The 23164-nt window shown below is 53.4% G+C and overlaps 2 protein-coding genes across 27 annotated transcripts in view; one reads left to right on the top strand and one right to left on the bottom strand.

Moving 5' to 3' along the window:
• The window catches only part of BANP (BTG3 associated nuclear protein), a 127987-nt gene that overhangs the window by 99069 nt on the left and 5754 nt on the right, over positions 1-23164 (top strand). For 21 of the 26 annotated variants that reach the window (XM_033219287.1, XM_033219295.1, XM_033219292.1 and 18 more), the window contains one exon: positions 17425-17490. The exons of the other annotated variants lie outside the window; for them this stretch is intronic. In XM_033219287.1, coding sequence (XP_033075178.1) covers positions 17425-17490 — 66 coding nt within the window. The remainder of the gene's footprint in view (positions 1-17424; positions 17491-23164) is intronic. 26 annotated transcript variants of the gene reach the window in all.
• On the bottom strand, positions 13262-13802 carry LOC117088193 (glycine cleavage system H protein, mitochondrial-like). The gene has a single exon (XM_033219310.1). It carries the CDS (start codon positions 13800-13802, stop codon positions 13305-13307), a length of 498 nt encoding a protein of 165 aa, XP_033075201.1. The 3' UTR covers positions 13262-13304.

Consider the following 23164-nt stretch of genomic DNA (forward strand, 5'->3'; position numbering starts at 1 on the left):
GATACGTCAGAGGTCACTTCAGCTCGAATGGCAGCATATGGACATTCCCTGGCATACCCAAGTTGTCCTTAGAAAGCTGAAATATACCTTCTAAAGCATTGTCACAAGGTAGCGCTCTGCCTGCATTTACTCAGGAGCCCCTCTCTGAAGTTGGAGACTTGCTTTCTTCTATATCTTTACCTGTCGTGTATTTCTGAAGAGAAATAAGATTCAGTTCAGTGACTAGGTTGAGTGCTACTCTTACTTTGGAGATGAGGACAGTAGACAGGAGCTTTTCCAGGACGGTTCAGGGAGTTAAAGTCAGGGATACATCCAGAACTCAACTCTCATGATTCCTGAACATTGCCTGCAGTTCCCCCAGAGCTCTACCATCATCATCACCTCCACCTACCACCACTGCCAACACAACCACCTCTGCCACCTCCACCACTGTCATCTCCATCATCCTCACCGTTATCATAATTGCCACCATCATCACAACCATCCTAACAACTGCTATCACCACCACCTCGACCACTATCGTCTCTATCATCACCAACCCAACCACCCTAACCACTACCACCACCACCTTTACCATTATCATCTCCATCATCATCACCAGCACAACCACCTCTGCCACTACCATCTCCATCATTATCACCAGCACAGTCACCCTAATAACCACTACCACCACCACCTCCTTCACTATCATCTCCATCACCAACACAACCACCTTAACCACTACCTCCACCACTGTCATCTCCAGCAGCATCATCACCAACACAGTCACCCTAACAACCACTACCCCCACCTCCACCACTGTCATCTCCGTCATCACCAACACAACCACCTTCACCACCACCATCTCCTCCATCATCACCAACACAACGACGTCCACCTCCACCACTATCATCTCCATCGTCATCATCAACACAACCACTCTGACAACCACTACCACCACCACCTCTACTGTCATCTCCATCATCATCATCATCAGCACAACCACCCCAACAACCACTGCCATTATGTCCCTCATCCTCACCACCACTACCAAGAGCAACTCATCTATCACAAGCATGACCTCTGCCGCCATCGTCCCTGTCACCCTCTCCATTGCCCTTACCTCTGCCACCGCCACCACTCCCAGGGCTATCACAGCCATCAGCAGCACCAGCACTGTCAAGGAGTCAAGTGAATTTCCTGATCATCCTGTGTTGTGTTCTAATCTGTCTTCTTATTGGCCTCTCACCCTCTCCCTGTTGAGACTAAAAGGACAGTGCCTCCTTTGCCCAGCTCATAGGAATTTTTATGGAGGGTCAGTGGGCATGGCTTCTGGCCTTACTATGTGAGCCTTGAGTAGTGGCTTAGGTGTGATAGAAATGGAAGGTCCTCAGTGTTGCTTCAGGATAAAACTTCACAGTGTTGAATTTGGATTCTGCAGATTGAATCCAATGTGCAGTACATTTTGCACAGTTAGTACCGAACTCTGTTCCTAGGGGATATTATATCTATTGAGATGTTCAAATCTGGGTCAATTCTTTCTCTGTATTTGGAAGATTTTCAGTCACATGGGAAACTTTTCAAGGCTTGAGTATTAATCATGCTGCTTAGATCATGAATCATGAAATTATTTAGTACTGTTTCTAGTACATGTGTATTTTAATATTGGGATTTTTTTTTGCCCTTTTTTGCCTTTTTTTTTTTTTTTAACAGATATAGCTAATGTTATCTAAGATTTGCACAAAGAGAGCTTATATACGTTTATAGGCTAAACAATGTGAAATCCCTGGAAAAGCTAGGAGGTATTTTGTGTATGTTCTGGTAAACCCATCTCTAATGCATACACCCACCCACCCCCTCCCCACACACACCCCTGAATAATTGAATGTGTGTACGTACACATGACACATACATAGTTAGCAAAGCAGTGACAGATCCAGGGCTTTCCCACTGCGTACATGTGTGATGACTTGACCAGGGTTCAGCTGACAGCAGATTTGGTGACCTTGAAGCTTTTCACCTTCTCTCCCATCTTTGGCATTTGTGTTCCTCCTGATACTTTGCTTAAGAGTAAGTTCCAGAGGCCTTCAGAATCTTTTTCCATGAAATAAGGCCTTCTAGCCCCAGCTGGGAAAAAGATTAGAAGACACGGGAAATGTCCAACGTTTTACGTGTAGGATTTTTTTTGGAGAGAGTGAGGAGGAGGAGTGTGAGTGTGCAGGGTGTCTTTATCTATGGCTGAAAAATGGCCTCTTGTATTTCCAGGAGGCTTTAGGCCACTCTAAATGGTTTGTCACAGAGGGAGGATCATCTTGCTTTCCTAGACACACACCCTGTGTCACTTTTAATAAAAATGCTCCCATCAAGAAAACATATTCCTGCATCGCATGCCAAAACACAAGCAGAAATCTTGGAGACTCTCAGTGGTTCAGGGAATTAATCTCTTATGGAAAAGCCTTCCCTACCAGAAATGGTGGAAAATGTAATTTAAACCATAAAAGGTCAGAAGTGGAGTGAGTTTGTTGTTGACTAGTCCCAAGAAACCCCCTGGGAAAGGTGTGGAGCTGCCTGCATGCCTCCTGCTGCCTTGCTGGGGGGTTTAGGCCCACCTGAACAGCCGGTCCTTCAGCTTCCTTGCCCTGACTGGGGAGGCGGGGCCCTGACTTACAAAGGGAGACCATGGTGTCTCCTGCCTGTGGCTCGGACACTGAAGGGGTCCTTGTGGCCCCATAGCAGGCTTGTCGTATGCGGCAGAGTGTTCTGAGAGTGTGGAGTGGCTGCGGAACTCCAGGGACTCTCTGCTTCTCAGCTTCTTGGGTCTGTTTTGGCAAGCGGCAGGGAATGTAGTTTCAGGCTTGAGTGACGACTAGTCAGTGAAATAGGTGTACTATTCTGAGGGCGATCATTTTTGTCCTGTTGAATTTCTTGGGACACTGTCTGTGGTTGCAGCATAGAAGAATCTTGAAGTCAGGCAAGGGCCCAGGACAAGCTGGACAAAGTGTTTGGCTGGGAAGCGTATTCTCGCTCTCCCTCTTTTTTTTTTTTCAGAGAGAGAACATAGGTGAAATGATAACTGACATGTACATTTTCAGTGTTTTACTCAGTTGAAACAATGGTGCCTTTGAAGGGCTCGCTGTTAGCTGAAGCTGAAGTGTCTTCATCACAATCCCTGAGATGCTCCCGCTGCTCTGGCCACGCTTCACGCTGGCCCCTGCACCCCTGGCCCTTTTGTTTAGCCCCACATCAGACTCTGTGACATCAGAAGTGGTGGCAGGCCTGATGATTCGAAGATTGTTTTTGATCAATTTTACCATTTTCAAATATATATTTAAAAGGTTAAGTAAAAGAGTTTAAATAATGTAAAACACAAATTTTATCCATTTCTGCTCCTCATCATGCCTGGTGTGGTGTACTTAGCAGTATCCATTTCTGCTCCCCCCATACCCAGTGTGGTGCACTTGGCAGTATTCATATCTATTCCTCCTCATGCCCGGTATGATGTACTTAGCAGTAGTCATTTCTGTTCCTCATCATGCCCGGTGTGGTGTACTTAGCAGTAGTCATTTCTGTTCCTCATCATGCCCGGTGTGGTGTACTTAGCAGTAGTCATTTCTGTTCCTCCTCATAGCCGGTGTGGTGTACTTGGCAGTGCTGAGTGATCATCGAGGAATGAGTACAAAATATTTGGGAATATTCTTGTTTGAGCCGTTTAAAACTATGGCTTATGTTCACCAGATCTTTAATCATAAAAACATACAGAACAGTACTGATTTAAAGCTCTAACTCAATAAGCAGAAAAAGTGTGACTTCTGAATAATTTTACATATCCTTTTGGTAGGATCCAAATGTGAGAAGTTTTTCCGAATAAGGTAGTTTTGGTGATTCTTTGGGTGTTCTGAGACTTTTCTGTCACTGTTGTTGAACCACGTCTGCCTTTTCTGTTGGGCAGGCCTGCCACATTGTGGGGGTTTAGCGACTTCACACAGCTGATGTGGGACGCTTCAATGTGGGGTGTAGGCCAGCACCCAAGAGCTTGCCTGGCGCGCCTGTTGCTGTGGGTGCCTCTGTGCAGGGCAGCTAATGGGTGTGTAAAGGACCATTTTGCCCCAAAAATTATCTGCTAGAAGGCTACCAGAACAGCTGCTGACGAAAGGAAACCCGGGTGTTACTGCTACACCAGGATTCCTGGCCTCTGGAGGAAGGATGGTGGCCTTCTCCAGGGGGATGCCCTGGAGACTCTTGGGGTCCCCTCCACATGTTCACATCGTCAGAATCCAGAAACAAGGAGTGGAAAACACCCCTCAGGTCGCTTTATGCTGATTCTGTTTAGGCCCCAGCTTTTCCCTTGTGCAAAATGCACGCACTCTGGCCCATGTTGTGTAAAATTGGAAGAATGTTCTTCACACCCTTCATGTTGGCAGTGTTTGGGTCCTGATTCTTATATCCCAGAAGGGAAGTCCTGGCACCGTGCTAGACAATCTGACGTCTGACAAGTAAGAGAGATGGCGAGGGCGTCTGGGTGGGGTGGGGCGTCTGGGCAGCGGGGGCTTGCAGTGACTCGCGCCGGTCCTGTCCCTGCACTCTGGACTCCAGGGCGAGTGGTGCTGGCCAGATGCCCGCAGTGAGGAGGTGCGGGGCACGCAGGGAGCGCTTTCCGGACAGTTCGGTGCGGGGCAGCAAGTGGTCGCCTGTGTTCTGACAAGCCAGGGCACCGAGGCTTGGTGTGGGCCAGGGAGCCTGATGGAAGTCACACTCCTGTCCCCTTAAACTATGAAATGGCGGAGTTACACAGGGGAAGAAAGGGTTCAAGCGTAATATAATTTCTTACCTTTTTTTCACTCTGCGAGTGAACCGCTGAGTGGCTGTTAAATTCATTGTGTATTTACGAGGCATCTTTCATCTAGAAATTGTAGATGCAGGACTGTGCTGGTGCCTGGTTAAAACGTTAAAGCTGGTGCTAAGAGTGTGTTGAGATGCCTGAAAGAGAAGCTTATGTTTTTTGATTCACTGGCCTTTGGGAAACTGAAGGACAGTGCGGACAAAGATCCTTTTCTTCCTCAAACGGGAGCTGGTGATTTGTCGGGTTTCACGCAGGTGGGCCCAAGGAGGACGGCGGGCAGGGCCGGGACGTGCTGATGTCAGGCGCCTTCATCGACCGAGCTCCCCCCGGGCCCTGTAAGGTCTTAGGTATGGAAGTGTGGCTCGGTCCGCAGCAGGGCCCAGCTCCACGGCAGTGCTGTGGCCTCCTAAGCGACCCTAGCACAGGGGCCATTTCTGATCCACAGACCAGAGCTTCAGAGGGATTCCTCTTCAGTCTGACCACTGGACGGGCTGTTTCCTCTCACATAGGCAGTACAGGGGAACTTGGCCAAGTTTTAATAAAACCCACCACCATCGTTGTTTCCATTTTCTCCAAGGAGTCGCAGCCCCAGATGAAACGTGTGTCCTGCCCGGGGTTTGCAGGGAGCCTGTGGTATCCGAGACCATGGGACCGGGAGGCTGTGATGAAGCAGCAGCTTGGACCCATGGCTGCTCTTGGCTGCATTGCATAATTAGCTCTGGACATAAAATATGCATCAAGGGTAGAAAAATAACCTAGGAATCATTTTCATGTGTAGACAATCTCTTATTTATAACGTTCAGGGCATTGTTTACATTGACTCCCAAAGTGAGATCAACGAAAAGCCCATAAAGGGGCCCCTGTCGGCTTTTCCTTCTGCCTCCTGGTCAGCCCCTGAGCCGCTGCTCCTCCTTTCGGCAGCTGCCTCTCCAGTGGTATCCCTCGCGCCCGGTGTGGATCAGCGATGTTGCCTGGTCAGAACCCCTGTACTGCAGTGCTGAGGACCGTGCTCCTGCTGGTGGCGGAGCATGACCTTAAGAAGAGTAGGGATGCAGCTGGGGGAGGCAGGGCGGGTGTGATGAAGCCAGAAGCACGGAAACCTCAGGAGGCCACACCTGGTCCTCAGTAGGTTCTGAGAGTGAAGGAGACACAGCACCTGGGTTGTTGAGGAAGGGCTGCTGCTGTAGGGAGGAGAAAGCTGGGCTCCTGAAAAGTCCGCTTAGCAGGGCAACTGGTTGGCGAGTCTGAGTCTGGCTCCCGGGAAGACGTTCTGCTGGACCTGAGCTCCCAGCAGCGCCCCCGGGGTTGCGGGAGTACAGCCACAGGGAAACGTGAGTGATGAGCAGGTGGGCGGCCAGGAGCAGAGCGGAAGTGGAGTCACAGCCTCGAAACCACGTTCCTCTTATCACACAAGCTGAAGTAGCAGGGTTTTGGCTAAATAATTCTCCTCACTGTTTTATGGGGAAATCTTTTTTTAAAGTCCAGTGAAGCTTTTGAAGTTTCTTAGAGACATGTGTTGCTCTGTTGCCGTCCTTCCCCTTTTCCCAAGGTATCTGTCCTGGACAGGGAATGGCTCTGGCTGCCACAGCAGCGTGCGCGATGGGTTGGTCTGGGGAAAGCTGGGGAGAACTGCACTCGAAGCCTCTTCTGCTTTGTTCTCGCCAGCTCTCCAATCTTGGGCACATAAGTTAGCCCCATTAACGGGACTCCATTTCCCCACTGGCAGAATTGGAGCTTTTTTGTTTGCTTGCTTGTTTGAGACAGAGTCTCGCTCTGTCACCCAGGCTGGAGTGCAGTGGCGCAATCTTGGCTCACTGCAGGCTCTGCCATTCTCCTGCTTTAGCCTCCTGAGTGGCTGGGACTACAGGTGCCCACCAGCAGGCCCAGCTAATTTTTTTGTATTTTTATTAGAGATGGGGTTTCACCATGTTAGCCAGGATGGTCTTGATCTCCTGACCTCGTGATCTACCCACCTGAGCCTCCCAAAGTGCTGGGATTATAGGCGTGAGCCACTGCGTCCGGCCATGCCTGGCTAATTTTTGCATGTTTAGTAGAGACGGATTTTCACCACGTTGGCCAGGCTGGTCTCAAACTCCTGACCTCAAGTGATCTGCCTGCCTTGGCCTCCCAAAGAGTCGGAATCACAGGCGTGAGCCACTGCACCTGGCCCCAAATTGGAGCTATTAATAACACCACAGGATAACCTCCATGCCAACCACCCGGCACCTGGGTCCTTCTAGCAAACCCACTGTGGTCCCTGCACCTGCTCATGTTAGGCTGAGCGATGCATCCATAGGGCTCACAACTGAGCTGTTAGGATGTGATCGGAGACTGCAGCCGGACGGTGGACCCTAGGCCTGGCACCCAGCAGGACACACACCAGAGGGCCATGCTGTCCACGGTGGACTCTAGGCCTGGTGCCCAGCAGGGCACACCAGAGGGCTATGTTGTCCATGCAGGGCTGTACCCTCCCGACTCACATGTCTAAGATTCCCTTTTACGTGTGCACACTTGCTCCCCACCTTCCCCAGGCTTCCACTGTCAGGGCCTGTGTGGGGCAACTGCAGGTCTGCCTTCACACCTGCCTTCAAGGTGCTGGGCCTCACCTGGGCGAGGCCCCGCAAGTCTCACGCTGGCCCAAACGCTGGCCTTGTGATGTGGTCAGCAGCCCTAGCAGCCCTATGTTAACTCCCAAGGCTTTCCTCACCCAGCTCACGAGGTGCTCAGTGTGCTCACTTGGCAGAGGAGCCTGGCGTGTTTGGGTCAGTGCTGGGACCGCATGGGAGTGGACGGCAGGGGTGAGAGCCCCAGGCCTGGTCCGCCCCGCTCTGAAGCCCTGCTCGGGGCCATGCTGCTGCCGCTGTGTGACCCTGCCGAGCCCAGGGCCGTGCTGCTGCAGGAAGCAGGGCACCGTGACTGTGCAGTCAGCGTCCTACTCTCTTTCCTGTCATCTGAAGACTGAGGAGCAGAGTGCTGCGCCCTCCCTGTATCGATGCCCTCAGGGTCAGGCAGCAGGCGGTTTGCAGGCCACAGCGCGAGAAGAGCAGGGAAGGCCGGCCGACACTCTCCTTTCTGTTGAGGGAGGACGTGAGCCTCGCTCAGCCAGGCCTGCGGGGCCAGGGCAGCGTCCGGGGTATTTGTGGAGGGCAGCTCATGGCTGGCACCACCTGCAGGAATTCCCCTCACACTTCTGTGTGGGACGAGAAAGCCAACACCTTGGTTGCAGTATGAGTGATTACAGTCTTCACTACAGCATTTTACAAAATAAGCTCAGTTCAGATGTGTCCGTGCGTGACTACTTTAGCTTGAGCTCTCTCTGGACTGTGGTTGTTTCTGACTGGAATCACCATGATGAAGTCTGCTCCCCACCCCGTCTTTCTCACGGAGAGTTCCTTTTGGTTTCTTGTTTTTCATGCAAGTGTAAGAAAGTAATGGCTTGAAAGCAGCACCGCCTGGACGCAGGTCAAGGGCGCAGCCACTTCCCCGCCAGCTCCTCCCAGAGGTGCCTGCTCTTGGCTGAGCTGTCATTGTTGCTGCTTAGGTGTTTTTCACGTGGAGAAAGTTTGGAGAAATGTTTTTAACCTGAAAAACATTTGCAGGGGTTTCTGACTCTTGATATTGATTTGATAATGGCCACTTGCTGACCTCAAAATTACTTGCCAAGAACAAACTGAGTAAAGATAAGCAATTGTCACATTTAAACCAAGCTTTTCTTTCCCAACGTGAGTGTCTGAAGACGCCACATGGAATTCTAACAGGAAGGGAGGCCAGCGCTCTCCTCCTGCGTGGCTGAGGATATAGCTTGGGGTTTCTGCGGAAGCCAGGAGGTGGTACGTTAAACCCTCTGCAGAGCCTGGACACCTCCCTGGAGATTGGCCTGTGAGATTCTCGCAGGTAGCCATGACTGCAGCGGGAGAACCACGTCATCCAAAACCGAGCGCTCCCACAGGTGCGTGAGCACAGGAGCCCCGGCAGGAAGGGGAAGGGGAAGGGGTCATGGGCCCACATGTATTTTCTCAGCCAGCCCTGGGGCGCTGTGCATACCTGTGGTAGGGCCTCTGTCTGTGCCTCCTCCACATCCAGGGCCTGGGGAGCAGCTTAGACCCCAGGCAGGCACTCGGTGAGATGCCAGAGGGAGCCCCTCACTGTGGGGCAGAAGGCTCTGCCTGGCTTCGCTGCCGAGTCCTGTGAGAGGAGAGGTTTATCAGCCACATCTGTGACATGCGTCCTCGGGCGGCCAGAGTTCTGATGGTTCCAGGAGAACCGACGTGAATCCTGCTCTGTCGGGCCATGAGGATGGCGCGGTCCTAGGGCCTTTTGTACACTCAGTGTTGATCACATGGTGCTCCCGCGGTGCGTCACCTGCAGGCCTCAAGGTTGCTGAAACGCTGGGGTGGAGCACCTTGCTGTGCGTGTAGAAAGGGGATTTAGGCCTGAAAACATTTTTGGCTATTCAGTTTCCATATGTCTCTCACCGTAGCTCTTGCCTAAATGTGGCATTTTCTGGGATGTTGCCTCAGATAGAGAGGGGGCCCCAAGGCTGCGCTCCTTCCCGGAGGGTGGGTTGGGGCCCAAACCTCAGAGCTGCCCCTGCCTGTGCTGAGTTGGGTGAACGCCACAGCCCCTTGCATGTAGGGGACGGATGTCTCAGTCCTCCACAGCTGGGTCAGGCTACTTAGCAGTCCTTCTGAAGAAAGGGCAGGTTCTTCTGAGTTGGAAATTGGAGTTTGGCTTTCGTTTGTTTGTTTTTCGAGACAGAGTCTCTCTCTGTCACCCAGGCCAGTGGTACAATCTAGGCTCACTCCCAGGTTTAAGTGATTCTCCTGCCTCATCCTCCAAGTAGCTAGGATTACAGGCACACACCACCATGCCCGGCTAATTTTTTTTTTTTTTTAAGTAGAGACGGGGTGTTGCCATGTTGGCCAGGCTGATCTCGAAATCCTGACCTCCGGTGATTTGCCAGCCTTGGCCTCCCAAAGTGCCGGGATTACAGGCGTGAGTCACCACGCCTTTTTAAGTTTGGCTTTTTAAGCCATCTATGCTCGTTGTTTCTGAATGTTAGCAGCTCTTTTATTAGGATCCATGGCAGCGTCAAGCTGCTGCAGCTGTGCTTCCCGTAGACCTGCTCCCGCCCCTGCAAGGGAGGAGTAGGAGAGGGTGTCTAGGGGCAGCTGGGAGGTCTTCAGATTCCCCTTTATGAGGGCAGGGGGCACTCCCCTCAGCTTGCTGGGGGGAGCCACACGTGGGAGGAGGAGGCCCTCAGGATGTTCTCAGGAAGCCATAGACCAGAAGCTTTGGCAACAGAGGACCAGGTGGCCAAGGGGCATGGGGTTACCGCATTCCCGCTGAGGACCTGGAAGTGGGCAGACTGGGCCTGGGCTATGAGCCCCACCCCAGGGCTTAGAAATGACAGAAGTCCATTCCCTCACATTTCCAGAAGCCCCATGTCAGAAGGTGTGGGCAGGGCCTGCTTCTGGAGGCTCTGCTGTAAGGGCGGGGCGGTGGATGGGGCAAGGTAGGGTAGAGGAGGTGTGTGAAGCTGTGGCGAGGGGACATGCCCTTCCCAAGCAGTGCTTGCTGTTCTGGGCTTGAGGCCACACGGCTCCAATCTCTGCCCCTTCTCTGCTTCTCTGTGTTCAGATCTGTCTCTTCTCATAAGGCCCCTATCGCTGGGGTAGGGCCCACCTGAGCCCAGCATGAACTCACTGTAACTCACATCTGCAGAGAGTCCGTTTTCAGTTAAGCCCAAGTTCACAGGTACCAGAAGTTCTTGAGAGTTGCTTTTCAAGGGACATGGTTCAGGCCACAGGACCCTCCCCATCCCCATACCATCTTCGACAGAATGATGGCCGCTGCCTCGCCTCGGCCCCACGTTCCTGCAGGCATGTGCTGAGCCCTGGCTCAACAACACAGATGAAGCTTTTTGCAGGAAGATGTGAGTTTGGTGGGGTTCTGGGTGCTTTGGGGCTTCCTGACAGAGACGTGTGCTACTCCTTGCGTCCCATGCCCTACCAACCGCACTGTGGGACGTGACACACGCCACGCCCCCTCCTCTGCTCCCTGTGTGAGACCACACGGTCATGGACACCCCGCTGAGTGCGCCTAGGTCACGTGCACTTGAGACCCGCCATTGGGGTGGAGTCACCTGGAGCCACAGCCTGGTGGGGAAGGCTCGCATTCAGCCCCCAGAGCTGCACACACACCCCAGGAGGGCTGGGGTTGGCACTTGGCGGGGTTCTCTGTGGAGTGTGTGGTGAGACTGGCTTGGCCCAGCCGTCGTCTCTGGACCTTCCTCTGCAGATGGTGGGTGCTCCGACTTACCTTCTGCTGCGGCCGAAGGTGCTGACGTGTGAGTGGCTCGTGTGAGAAGTGTACAGAGGTGCTGTTAGCCACCAGTGCATAGCGACCACCTGTCGGCACAGGGGCGAGGCCGTGTGTTTCTAAGCATAACACAGTTTGAAGTGTGTGCAGAGAGCACCATGCATTGCCCTCCGGGCAGAGCCCAGCTGATGAGGGGTCTCTCTGGGTCTCCCCAGCCTAGCCTGGTCTGGCCTGCTTGTCATTCCTCCACTCGGATGGTCAGTGTGGGGCTGAGATTGGGAAGGCTGGCCCACCCTCTGTGTAAAAGCCGCGTTTTCCATCACAATTAGGAGGGAGAGCAGCTGACGTCGGACACGCGAGCGGTCCTGTGCGGAGGCTTCCGACTGAAGTGAGCTTAGCGGGAACGCTGGGTCACGTGTTTTTAGAAGTTCGTTCTTTTGCCCTATCGCAGTGGATTCAAACGTATTTTTTGTGCCATACAGTAAGTTTTCCAAGTTAAAGAAATGACCAGAGCCACGAGAACGGTGCCATCTGGAGGGTGCATGGAGGCACGCGGAGGTGGCCTCTTTCTGCGGGGAGGCAGAGGCTCCTCTCACCGTCAGCTCTGGGCTGGCCTCTCAGCCCTTGAGGTGTGAAATTGGATGGCAGCCTGGCCGGGCTCCCCGACCTGCCCCTCTCCCTTTCCTGGGGACGCCTGAGCAGCACCATGGCGATGGGAGGCTTGTGCATGCATCATGCAGATACATCCTTACTTTCTTCCCACTCTTCGTCATCCCCTGCCCACCCACCCTCCCTCTCACCATCCAGAAGCCAGAGACCTGTGGTCCATGGGGAGTGCCACAGGCCTCGGGGTTGACTTTGGTTGTGTTCTTAAGTGTCCCCCACCCTGCCCCAGTCAGTCAGAAGACCCCAAGACACACACGTGGTTAAGGTCACTCCCAGGAGCACCGCCCTGCTGGAAGAGTGGAGTGGGCGGCAAGCACCCGCAGGCCTCCACTTCCCTTCCTTTGAGTTTTTAGCCTTTGTTTTGCCTTCTGCCAAGGCTGTGCTTGAGGTTCATGCTGAACCGCTGGAGCCAGCTGCGGAGCACCGTGGAGACTGCCGTGCGTGGGGGCTGCTGTGCCCAGTGGGGACTGCCATGTGTGGGGACTGCTGTGCGTGCCGCTTGCCAGGAGGCACCTTTGTGTGACTGTGGGGTCCCCTGGGGCATCTTGCCATCGCTCCGGGCTGTAAATCTGGCTTATAGCTGTTAGCCTGTTAGCTTTGAAACTTAGCCTTTTTGGCCTGAAGGATGATTTTCTAAAAGGTTGGATCAGCTGACTTAAACCCTGAGGTCTCCAAGAAGCCTCCGTATGCTGTTTCTTGTTCTCGAGGAGGAACAGGTTTGCGCATTTGCCTGCGCTGGCCTGCCATGTGTGCTGTTTCTGACCAGCCACTAATGGGTGATTTGGTTTGTGAAAAGCATTAGAAATGGAATTTAAGGACACGTATTAGTATTCCCATCAGTGGGTTTAAAGTCTTAAAAATGATGATGTGGCCTTTTGGCATTTGCTGTAGGGACATAGGAGAAAGATTTTAGGCCAGTTGGGGGCATCACTGGGATGAGCCTCTTGTCTCTGAGCACCTTGTTTTTCTTTTCTTTTCTTTTTCTTTCTTTTTTTTTTTTTTCGAAGAAGTATTTTATTATTTTGCTGCAAAGCTGTTGCTTCACCATATAAAAATAGCACCAGCAAATGCAGTGTATTGCAAAATCAAGATAGTGGTGTGTCATCTGACACTGTACAAGCAACAAAAACCCCTTCACTCCCAGTTGTTTCCAATGGAAAGATCATTAAGTATTTCATCCCAAATCCAGGTATGGATATATGCAAGTTACAATATTATATAAGGCTTAAGAATAACATTATCTTTGAATTATGTAATTTTTAAAACTAGTTTTTACCATGGATAATTTAATGAATTCTGAACACTAGAGCCTAGTCTAAAATCTATAATCATTAGAAAGTTAAAGGGCATTTTCCTTCATTAGCAGTGTTAACAGTAGTTTTTTTCTTCGCCATCGGTAATGCTAAAAGTTGCTATTCTAAGTCTTCTATCCACCACTAGTTTAAGACAATCTGCTGGGTTGCGGTATTTCATACTAGTTTATTTAGGGGTTCCATTTTCACTCCTCAATAGATTTGATGTATTTCTCATATGCTTCTTCACTCATAAGTTCATCTAGTTCTGAAGGGTTACTCAGTGTCATCTTGATCAGCCAACCATCTTCATAACAAGATTTGTTTACAAGTCCTGGATTTTCTGCAAGAGCTTCATTAATTTCAGTTACTTCTCCTGATAAAGGAGAATAGAGTTCACTAGCAGCTTTCACACTTTCCAAAGCACCAAACTCATCTTGTTTGTTCAATTTTGTCCCAACTTCAGGTAGACTACAGTAAACAGCATCTCCCAATGCTTCCTGTGCAAAATTGCTGATTCCCACTGTTCCAATACCATTTTCCGTTGTTATCCATTCATGTTTCTCTGTGAATTTACGCACCGAGAGCAGAGCGGGTCGCGTGCGCAGTGTCTGGACGGCGCCCGCCCCCAAATGCCAGGGCCTCAGCGGGCAGGGCGCGGCGGGGGACGGGACCGCGCGCGGGGTGCAGAGCAGGTCCCGCATGCTCCATCCGCACCACTCGCAGCGCCCTGTTCGCAGGGCTTTTTTCTTTTTTTGAGACAGAATTCTTGCTCTTGTTGCCCAGGCTGGAGTGCAATGGCGCGATCTCAGCTCACTGCCACCTCTGCCTCCCGGGTTCAAGCAATTCTCCTGCCTCAGCCTCCCTAGTAGCTGGGATTACAGGCACGCGCCTCCACGCCTGGCTAATTTTGTATTTTTAGTAGAGATAGGGTTTCTCCATGTTGGTCAGGCTGGTCTCGAACTCCCAACCTGAGGGGATCCACCCACCTCAGCCTCCCAAAGTGCTGGGATTACAGGCATGAGCCACCGCGCCCGGCCTGAGCACCTCATTTTTCTAGTATGAGGAAGCTACTTTTGAAATGAACATCTAGATTTCCTTCATACCTTAACAAGTTGGATTCAAAGCTGAATGACAAAAACAAAGGACTTTTTGGCTTTTCCAGCACATCTGTGGATTAGTGGTTTCATCCTTGTTTCTGTCCACACACTTCAACAGTGTTCAGAGTATATCCTTTAAGTGCGTGGGGGGTAGGGTTCTTTGGTTTTGCGTTGCAAACCAACGCAAGTGGATTCTTGGTTAGATTCAGGATTTTGTATCTAAATAGTACTGAGAAGTCCTTGGGCTTCTTGCATTGACCTTAGAGTTACACCGGTTTAGCATGATCTCAGTTACGTATTACACAGAATTTCTGCATTCTCAGTAGATAGAGGAAACCAGATGTGTGTGCTCAAAATGCAGTGCTTTTAGGCCGGGATTCCCTCAGTCGCCTGCTCCCATTCCTACCTTCTGCCACTTTCTTTTATCTGAAAACAACTGGCTCCGTTTCAGAAATGTTCAGGGGAAACCCTCTGAATGGTAAGGTAGCACATGTCTCCAGCCCTGTCCCCAAGTCTCTCTCGAGATGATGAGGTGCTGCCCTTTGGGAAGTCTGCGTGAAGTTCAGCCGCAGGCCGGTGTCACTGGAGCCTGGGAGCCAGGACACTGTCGTTCCCGTGAGCGACTTCTGCATTCCAGAGCCGGTTTGGAAATGCCTCAGACCGGGGCCGGGCTGACATAAAGCCGGCAGGGTGAGGGAAGAAGGAATTGAACGTTCATTGTTGGGCACCGAGTGGGAATTCAGCCCAGCTCGCCCTACCCCTGAAGGCCTGCATCAGACTTGGGGTTCCTTTCATCTCGGGGCTCCGTCCTCCCAGGAGCAGGATCGACTGCGCAGATCCAGGGCACTCATCTTGGGGTGTGCAGCATTCTGCGGGGACCCTGGCACAACCTCATTTTTGCTGCTTCGCATTTAAGATCTGACCCCAAGTTTTACTCTTTGCCAATTTAAAATCAAGTCCAAATCAACAAATTATATCTCAGCCTCCCATGTGTTTTAAGAGGCTGCGCAGTGCATGGAGGTGCCCTCAGCCTGTAGCAGCGCAGCCAAGCGGAGCGCGCACCGCCGCCTTCTGCATGACTGTTCTCAGGGTGCGCCGCGCCTTCGTTTCTGCGCGTTTCACGGCATTGCCTTTCAGTATCTGCCCCTGACCCTGGTTCCCTTGTTTCCAGGCCCAGTGCCTCGGCTCTCGCCTCTTGGCCCTCCCCTCCCCGACGTGGACGCTTTCTGCCCTGGCCTGGGTGCTGGTCCCGGAAGGAGGAGTTGTGTTGTCGTGGTCCTCCCTGCCCTTCTACATGGCCCGGCTTGGCGTCCTTGCTTAGTTAATGGGAATTCAGTGTTTCATTATGAAATCTACATATGGCAAAAATATGAAACAGTCCACCAGGTCCATAGAGAAAGTGAGTCCCCTCCCAGCCTGGACTCTCAGCCCCTCGGTGGGGTGACCGCTGGTCATTTCTCATCTCGCCTTCTGTGCACAAGCTCCTGTGTTGGTTTTGTAATCACTTTACATTTTAAAAGATCTCTTGATAGATGAGTTTAAGATCAGATCACAGCTGTTCTTAATGAGACTTGGGAAACCGTGTTGCTGGTTTCCAAGACGGTTCTGCCGTCCTCTGGCTGTGGAAGGCACGTCATGGCATCCTGACAGTGATGATGTTCCTGCCAGCATTGCCAGTGACATGACTTTTCACTCGATCTATGCAGCTCATTACACTGGAAGAATTACAGTGTCAGAAACCTCAGAATCTAACTTTGCAGCTTTACAATAACAATGGAGGTAGGCATATCCAAGTGGTAAATGAAAATAAAAGTAGAAAATGTTCTCAACTGGGAATGCATTTGAAAAGTCGTGACTTTCAAATGTTTCTATGTTGATTTTGTCTTGATAAGTTTTTCAGAAATGAGCGAAGCACTTAACATACACGTAAGATTTGAAGAAAGAGGTACCGGGGCTTTTGTGAGGAACAAAGGCACAGACCTTGTTGCTGCCCTGGAACTCGTGTTCTCATGGGGGCCAACCACAAGCAGGCACCGGCACCGGGGGACCAGGGTCAGGGGGCTCTCTTCAGAGGCAACAGAGCGCGAGGCTGGGGCAGGAGGTAGCGGGGGCTTGAGAGGTGCAGGGGAGCAGGGGGAGAGTGGAGGGGGTGGACAGCGAGGTGGTGGATGGTGAGGCAGGCGTGCGTCCATAGCGGGGCCTGCCTCCATGGTGGCACTCCCACCACCCTGTGCGTCCTTTGCACCCTTGCCCTGTGGTTACTTGTGGTCAGGGACAGTGGCTTCATCTCCCTTAGCACCCTTGGAAGCAGTGGTGGCATCATGTACCTGGGAGAGTGGCTTTTGTTTGGAGGACAGATATGCCCATTCACTTAGGGTTCAAGAAATGAGTGGGCCTTGAATGAGCAAAACAGCTCACCTGCCTCCCGTGGACAGATGCTCCTAGGAAGCGGCCAGGTATCCAGGCCAGAATTGGGTTGGCCATGTGTCCCCTTGACTTTCCTCCACGCGAGTTTGCCGAGGAGAGGGCATCGCCAGGCTGGGTGCCTGTGTGGTACCACGTGGCACTCACTGAGGAGGCCTGGGGACCCCACCCGGACATGCCTTCCTCCCTTAAAAAACAATGATATTTTTGCCAGACACAGACTCCCGTGGAGGCCCCCATGGCTGGCAGTGCTAGGTGGGAGCCTGGTACCTGCATGCGGGTGGGGATGCTGCCTCTCTTGCCCCCAGGGCACTCTTCTGGCTGGGACAGGAGACAGCCAGGACCCCACCTTCAGCTTCTGAGGGCCCTGGCCCTCAGGCTGTTAGGAGGCCCTGGGAAGCAGCTAGGGCCCAGTGGCCACCAGGGGAACACGAGTCAGAGGACGGTTCATTTTTTTTTCTCCTCCAATTTTTGTTTTGGCTTTTAAAAACTCCTACCGTGCAAACTCTTTCTAATGGAAAAGAGTGGTTGCTCTCCTTGCAGCTGCCAGCCCGCCCTGAAGGCACAGACTGCCAGGCCTTTTGTTTCTGTTGTTTTTGCTGTTTGGGAATTTGATGTTTTAATAAAGAGCCCTTCGGGGACCTGGCTGGAGGCTCCTGTGGCTGCCGTAGCAAACGACCACAGACCCCATGGCTTTACCGGAGGGCGGAAGCCCGTCCTGGGTCTCAGTGGGGCTGAAAGCAAGGCAGGGTTGGTCCTTCTGGAGGCTCCAGGGGAAAATTCGTTTTCTTGCCTTTTCCAGCTTCTAGAGGCCACCCGCATCCCCTGCCTCCTGGCCCCATCCGTCTTCAAAGCCAGCAGTGGCCAGGTGAGTCCTTTGTACATCTCATCTCCCCCACCCTCTGCGGCTGGGAGGAGCCTCTGCTTTTAAAGACCCCCATGATGACACTGGGCCCACCTGGCCATCCAGGGTCATCTCACCATGTGAGGGTGATCACTTGAGCCACATCTGTGAGGTCCCTTTGCCCATGTAAAGTCACACCACAGGGCCCAGGGATTGGGACCTGGGTATCTTTGTGGGGTGGGTAGCTCTACCTAGCACAGCCAGCTGGGGTGAGACGCGCTTGCAGGTGCTTTCTGAAGTCATGACAGGAACGGGGGAAGGATTTCTCGCCATCTTTTGTTCAGAAAATTGATAGCACCGTGGCGATGGTTCCCTCAGGCTGAACTGGTCAACCTAGGAGGGAGGAGAACAGGGACCGGCTTTGCTTTTGTTTTTATTCAGGAGAACTGGGCTGGTGGGCAGGACCAGCTTGCATGCTTTCTCAGCTAGAGCACAAAGAAAGCGAGGTATGGAAGGGCACCCCAATCCCGGGAAGCCCGCAGGATCCCAGCCCCACGGTGTCGCCAGCGGAGCAGCTCCGCTCTGGGAGGACCCCCCGCCATGCTTGCCTTCTACCTCCTTCCTGTCCCTCCTGGGCCCACTGCCCAGCTTAGGGTTCTTGGTGGGGACGGGAGCGGGAGAGGGTGTACGCCTGCACCTGCGACTTCTGCACACCTGGGACAGCGTCCGAGCAGCCTCTGCCGTCCCACTACTGCGACAGGTGCAGGGCGGGCTGTGACCATGCGAGGTGGCCTCGGGGCAGACGGGGCTTCTTCCAGACACGTTCCTTAGAGCACCAAGGACTCAAAAGAGCCTTTCCTCACGAAAGGGCCCTCTGCCAGGGGACCCTTGAGCACACAGCTTTTAGACTCTGAGATGAGGCTCATGAACTGCTCCGTAAATGTATTAACAGGAAGTGAATGTCCAGGGAACATTCCTCACCCCCAAGGCTGACATTACCAACGGGTGGTAAATTTCCTTTGAGTGAAACTTGGGCGTTTGGTGTCATTTCTCTCTGTGGCACTGGTGCTGCCTTGTGGATTGCTGGGCGCTGCGGGCCTGGCTGCCTGGTGAAGGGCCTCCGCCACGCCCACAGCCAGGAGGCGCTCAAGGAACCCTGCTTCGACGCGGTCTCTGACACTGTGGCCTCTGTTCCCAAAAACAAGTGCCTGCTGCTCTTTTTTCCTAAAATTCTGTTTATTTTCAGCTGAGCTGTGTTGTTCATGTAAAGTAAAACCACATTGCCTGGAAAAATGTAGTTTTGAGGCAGAAATGAGAAGATCCTACTCCATAAATCCAGGATTAAACTAGAAGTTTCTATTGATAGATTCTTGAAAAACTCAAAACATTGAATCATTTTGTTCCGTTTTTTCCCCCCCAGAAAGATGCCACACCTTGCCTACGTTGCCTGTGTGTGTCTTTGCCATTAGCCTTCACAACGCCGCTCCCAGTGCTGCTGGGGCTCCCTCTTACTCCCTTGGGAGACTTGAGGGTCTTCCAGGGCGGAGGGGAGGCAGCGGTGCTGTCAGTGGCTGTGCGAGGCTGGGTGACTCTGCCGGGCAGAGGTCAGAGCCGTCGGCCAGGGCACGTTGCCACAGCGACCTAGACGTTTTTGGATGGAGGTACCAGGCAGATTTTTTGCTGAGTTTTGTACTCGCCTGGAAACCCAGTTGTAGGAATGCACGCTCACTTTTTTATTCATTGGTGTTGGACACACAGCACGTGGCAGGGTCCTAGGGCCGAGGTGTGTGGGGGAAGCTGAGACCGCTGACCTTTAACCCTTTGCAGCTCTGTGCTGCCTGCCACTCAGTGTATTCTTCGCTTTGATGCCAGTGGAGTGGCCAACTGGCCTGTGTGGCTGGTCTCATGGGGCCGAGGGGGCCAGAGTCGCTGGGCTGGGTGTGGGACGTCACAGCTGTTTGGCCTCTCAGCCCCCGGCCAGTGTCGCCCAGGTGCCTTTTGCCCAGTGCTGTGTGGCTCCCACCTACACCACATCCGCGCCGGGGCCTCCCTCAGGGAGGAGACTCGAGCTGGAACCAGGCTGTGACCCTGTGCCCTGCTGCGTGCCGCCGCCGCCGCCCCCCCCGCCAAAGACGGGACCCAGGGGCTGTGTCCTGAGGGGCTGTAGGCCAGCCCCACCTCACCTGTTGTACTGCCACTGCTCAAACCTGATTTGAGATACTTCATGGGTATTTTATGCCAGAGTTTCAGAGTCCTGTATTTCCTTGGCACTATTTCCAAATCTAAGGGGTCAGCTGCTGCTGCTCCCATTCAGAGCTGCTCCCCAGTGCCCGCCCCTCCCTGTGCCTCACAGCGCTCACCCTGCCGTGCTCTGGCCATCCCTGCCCTGGATGGCCGGCTGCCCCAGTCCTGGTCCTCCGCCCTGTCACTGACCTCGCCCTGCTCCACCCCAGGGTAAACCCCAGCTCTCCACCCAACCTGTCAAACTCCCCACTCCGTCCTTCCTGCCTGGTTACACCCTGAGATGAGGGGACCCTGGCAGTGTTCCCAGCTGAACCTTGCTTTCCCACAGTTACACGTCGCTCGGGGCCTCCCTGTAGCATCCAGTGTGTCAGTACCCCCTCTGTCCCCAACAGACGTGCCCTCCCCCCGTTGTCTGCCTGCTTGTCTTCAGTCCGTGACACGTCGCGTATGTGATGAGGAGGTGCTTGGAGTGGCACCTTTCTGCGTGTGGCCACGCACTTCGTTTCCGCTTTCACATGTGGTTTAGAGCTGGGTGTCCGACAGAGGTGCCCAAAGTGGAAAGCGTCGTGCACTCGGCCCACCTATGGCCCTTGCAGAGCTCCGGCTGTGGCACAGGCTCCCAAGAGCTGGGGATGGAGGAGGCGCGGGCTTGCCGTGTGCTCCTTTGCTGCTCGCCCAAGGCTTGGCTTTCCTGGTGGTCACCTGGTTGGCGTGAACCTTGGGCTTGCGCCAGGGTCCCCCTGCTGTCGTGGAGGGCAGGCAGGTGGGTGGACGCTTGGGAGTTACCAGTCAAGTCCCTGCGCCGCGCAGACCATTTCCTGCAGGTCAAGAATTTTCAAGGCCTTGGCCTGGTAGGAATAGTTGAGACCAACACTGGTTCAGGCAGCTTGCTTTATTCACAGCCCTGAGACACCTTTGGGACAGCCCCTGAGGATATTTTTTCCGGAACTTTCTTGGGGTCTGTGTTGTGATGAGTGGGAAATGCAGTTTGGCAGGTCCTCACGGAAGAGCCCACCAGTGCAGGTGCTGGCTGTCACCTCCAGTGGGCACCAGCCCAGGGTCTGGGGCAGGAACGTGGGTGGCTACGGATCCACCCAGGACAGAGCGACTGCCTCAGTGCATGGTGGAACCGAGTACAGAACTCCTTCCCTGCCCCCTTTCCAAGTGCGGGCTTGCCCGGCCTATTTCCAGGCATCACTGAAAAGTTACTGGCGGGTTTGCACATCGGCAGGAACGTCTGCTCTCCCTTCCTTCCTCGGGAAGAAGGTTCTCTCCAGGGGCTCCACCTCCCTGGGCGCCCTCGTCCCCAGCCTCATGGTCTGAGCCAGAGTCTCTGCGGCTGACAGGGACTTCTCCCTCTCCTGCCCCTGTCCCTGCACCCAGCCCAGCTGCGGCCCCAGGCCCCGATGCACGGCGCTCCAGTGGGCTTGCCCCGTCCTGTGAAACAGAGTCCAGAAACCTCAGTGTGCTTGTCATCAGGCTGAGTTCCGAATGGCGTGCTGTCGCTGTGGGACCTCGGGAACGCAGGTGCTTCTGTATGGCCTCTGCCCCCACCTGCTGTGTGATGGAAGCCCAGCCCCTAAACTGCCCCTACCCCTGCCCAGGTCTCACTTTCTCCTCTGTAAACGGCACCTGAACCCAAGGGCCAGCAGCGCCTTTGTCAGCGTTCTGATGTCAGTGCACGGACTTCCCAATGCTCTGCTCTTTCTGCTCATCACCAAAAGACTAACGTTTGTTCCTTGGAAGAAGACGACAGTTCACCCTTGAACCATGTGGGTTTGAACCATGAGGATCCACTTATACGTGGATTTTCTTTCAATAAAAATTGTACTGAGCGTGCCTGCCTCCTCTTCCACCTCCTCTCTCTCTCTTGCCTCTGCTGCCCTGAGACAGCAAGGCCAGCCCCTCCTGTTCCTCCTCTTCCCCCCAGCCCCAGTCAGTATGTGGACAGTGAGGATGAAGGCCTGGGTGACGATTCACTTCCGCTTAATAAAGATCCACTTCTGCTTAGCCGTATAGCCGAATAGCAGCCGTATTTCCTGCTGCCTGTGCCTTTCTGAATACCACGTTTTACCTCACTCACTCTATTAGAGGAATACAGTAGATGGTACGCAACACAGCACACGAAATACCTGCTCACTGACTGCTCTCGGTAGGGCCACTGGTCAACGGGCTCTTAGTAGTTATGTTCTGGGGAGTCAGAGGCTGTACGTGACTTCAGCTGCACAAGGGGTCAGTGCCTCTAACCCTTGTGGTGCTGAAGGACCAGCTGCACAATGAATTAATCCCCGGGACCGCGCCGGGCCCGCGTCCGACACCTGGACTCAGAGGCCTCTGCAGTAGGGGCCATCGGGTAAAGAAACCCCAGAGTCCAGCAGGACATTCTGACTCCGGCCGTATTCCTTCTAGTATAGCATCTGTTTGAGACAACAAAATCCCGAGGCAGAAGGTTGACGCTCCTTGGGTTCATTCTGATGGCTCGGCTGGTCCCCTGAGGCTGGTCTCCCGAGGCTGGTGTGCTCGCAAGTGGTGGCTGGCAGGATTGCCAGGCTTGTCTGTAAAGGGACAGAGGGGATGGGTTTTCAGCTTTGGGGGGCACACCTGGTCTCGTCACAGCTGTTCAGCATGGCCCTTGCTTGGGTCATGACAGGCCAGCACGTGGGGGGCCTGCAGGCCTGTAGATGCCCACTGAAGATGGAGGTTCCTAGAATTGTCATGTGGCACAAAATTTTTTTTGCCTTTTTTTCTGTCATTAAAAATCATTTAAAAGCCATTCTCAGCTCACAGCTGTACAAAAGCAGCCAGCAGGTTTGATCTGGATGCTGTGCTTTGCTAATCTCAGTGTAGAGTAAACTATACTTTGTGTCTTTAAAAGGCTTCTCTTCTAGCATTGCAGGTGAACTTTGCTTAGAAACATAACTATTTTTAAAAGCACATGTAGGTGAAGTCTAGTCTTTAAAGCACTTGTAGGTGAAATCCCTGGTCTGGGGCTGTCTCTGCAGTGTGTTTGCAGGGGCCATGCTTGCTCTGTCCAGTGCTGCTGTCATCCAGGGCAGGTCCCACGGGAGGGCCGCTGTGGCCAGGCTCCATGGGGTGGGGCACCCTGGGACAGGGGCTGCTGCTCTTCCCAGGGCCACCAGGGAGACTCTCAGTGCATAGAGTGCGGTTCTGTGTGGAAGTTGTGGGGTGCATCTCCTGGCCCTTCCATAGTGGGACGCAACCTCAAGTGAAGACCCCACGGCCCATGTCAAGTGCCTCAGAGCTGGGGCCGCCCACCTGCCTGCCTGGGCCCTCTTGACACCGGAGCTGCCTGCCTGGCTGTTGGAGCGCCCGGTGGATTAAGTGGGAAGTGGGCGTAGGTGCTCACAGGTGATGGGGTCACCAGAGCCCACCCAGGGGCCCCTCACCTGTCCCCCATTCTCATCCCACACTCTGGGAGGCAGTACAAGGTTGG

This window comes from Trachypithecus francoisi, unplaced genomic scaffold (assembly GCF_009764315.1).
Source record: "Trachypithecus francoisi isolate TF-2019V2 unplaced genomic scaffold, Tfra_2.0 Lachesis_group10, whole genome shotgun sequence".
Lineage (NCBI taxonomy): Eukaryota > Metazoa > Chordata > Mammalia > Primates > Cercopithecidae > Trachypithecus > Trachypithecus francoisi.

Coding starts and splice junctions, on each gene's coding strand:
- LOC117088193 (XM_033219310.1), bottom strand. CDS start 13,802: ATGCGGGACCTGCTCTGCACCCCGCGCGCGGTCCCGTCCCCCGCCGCG.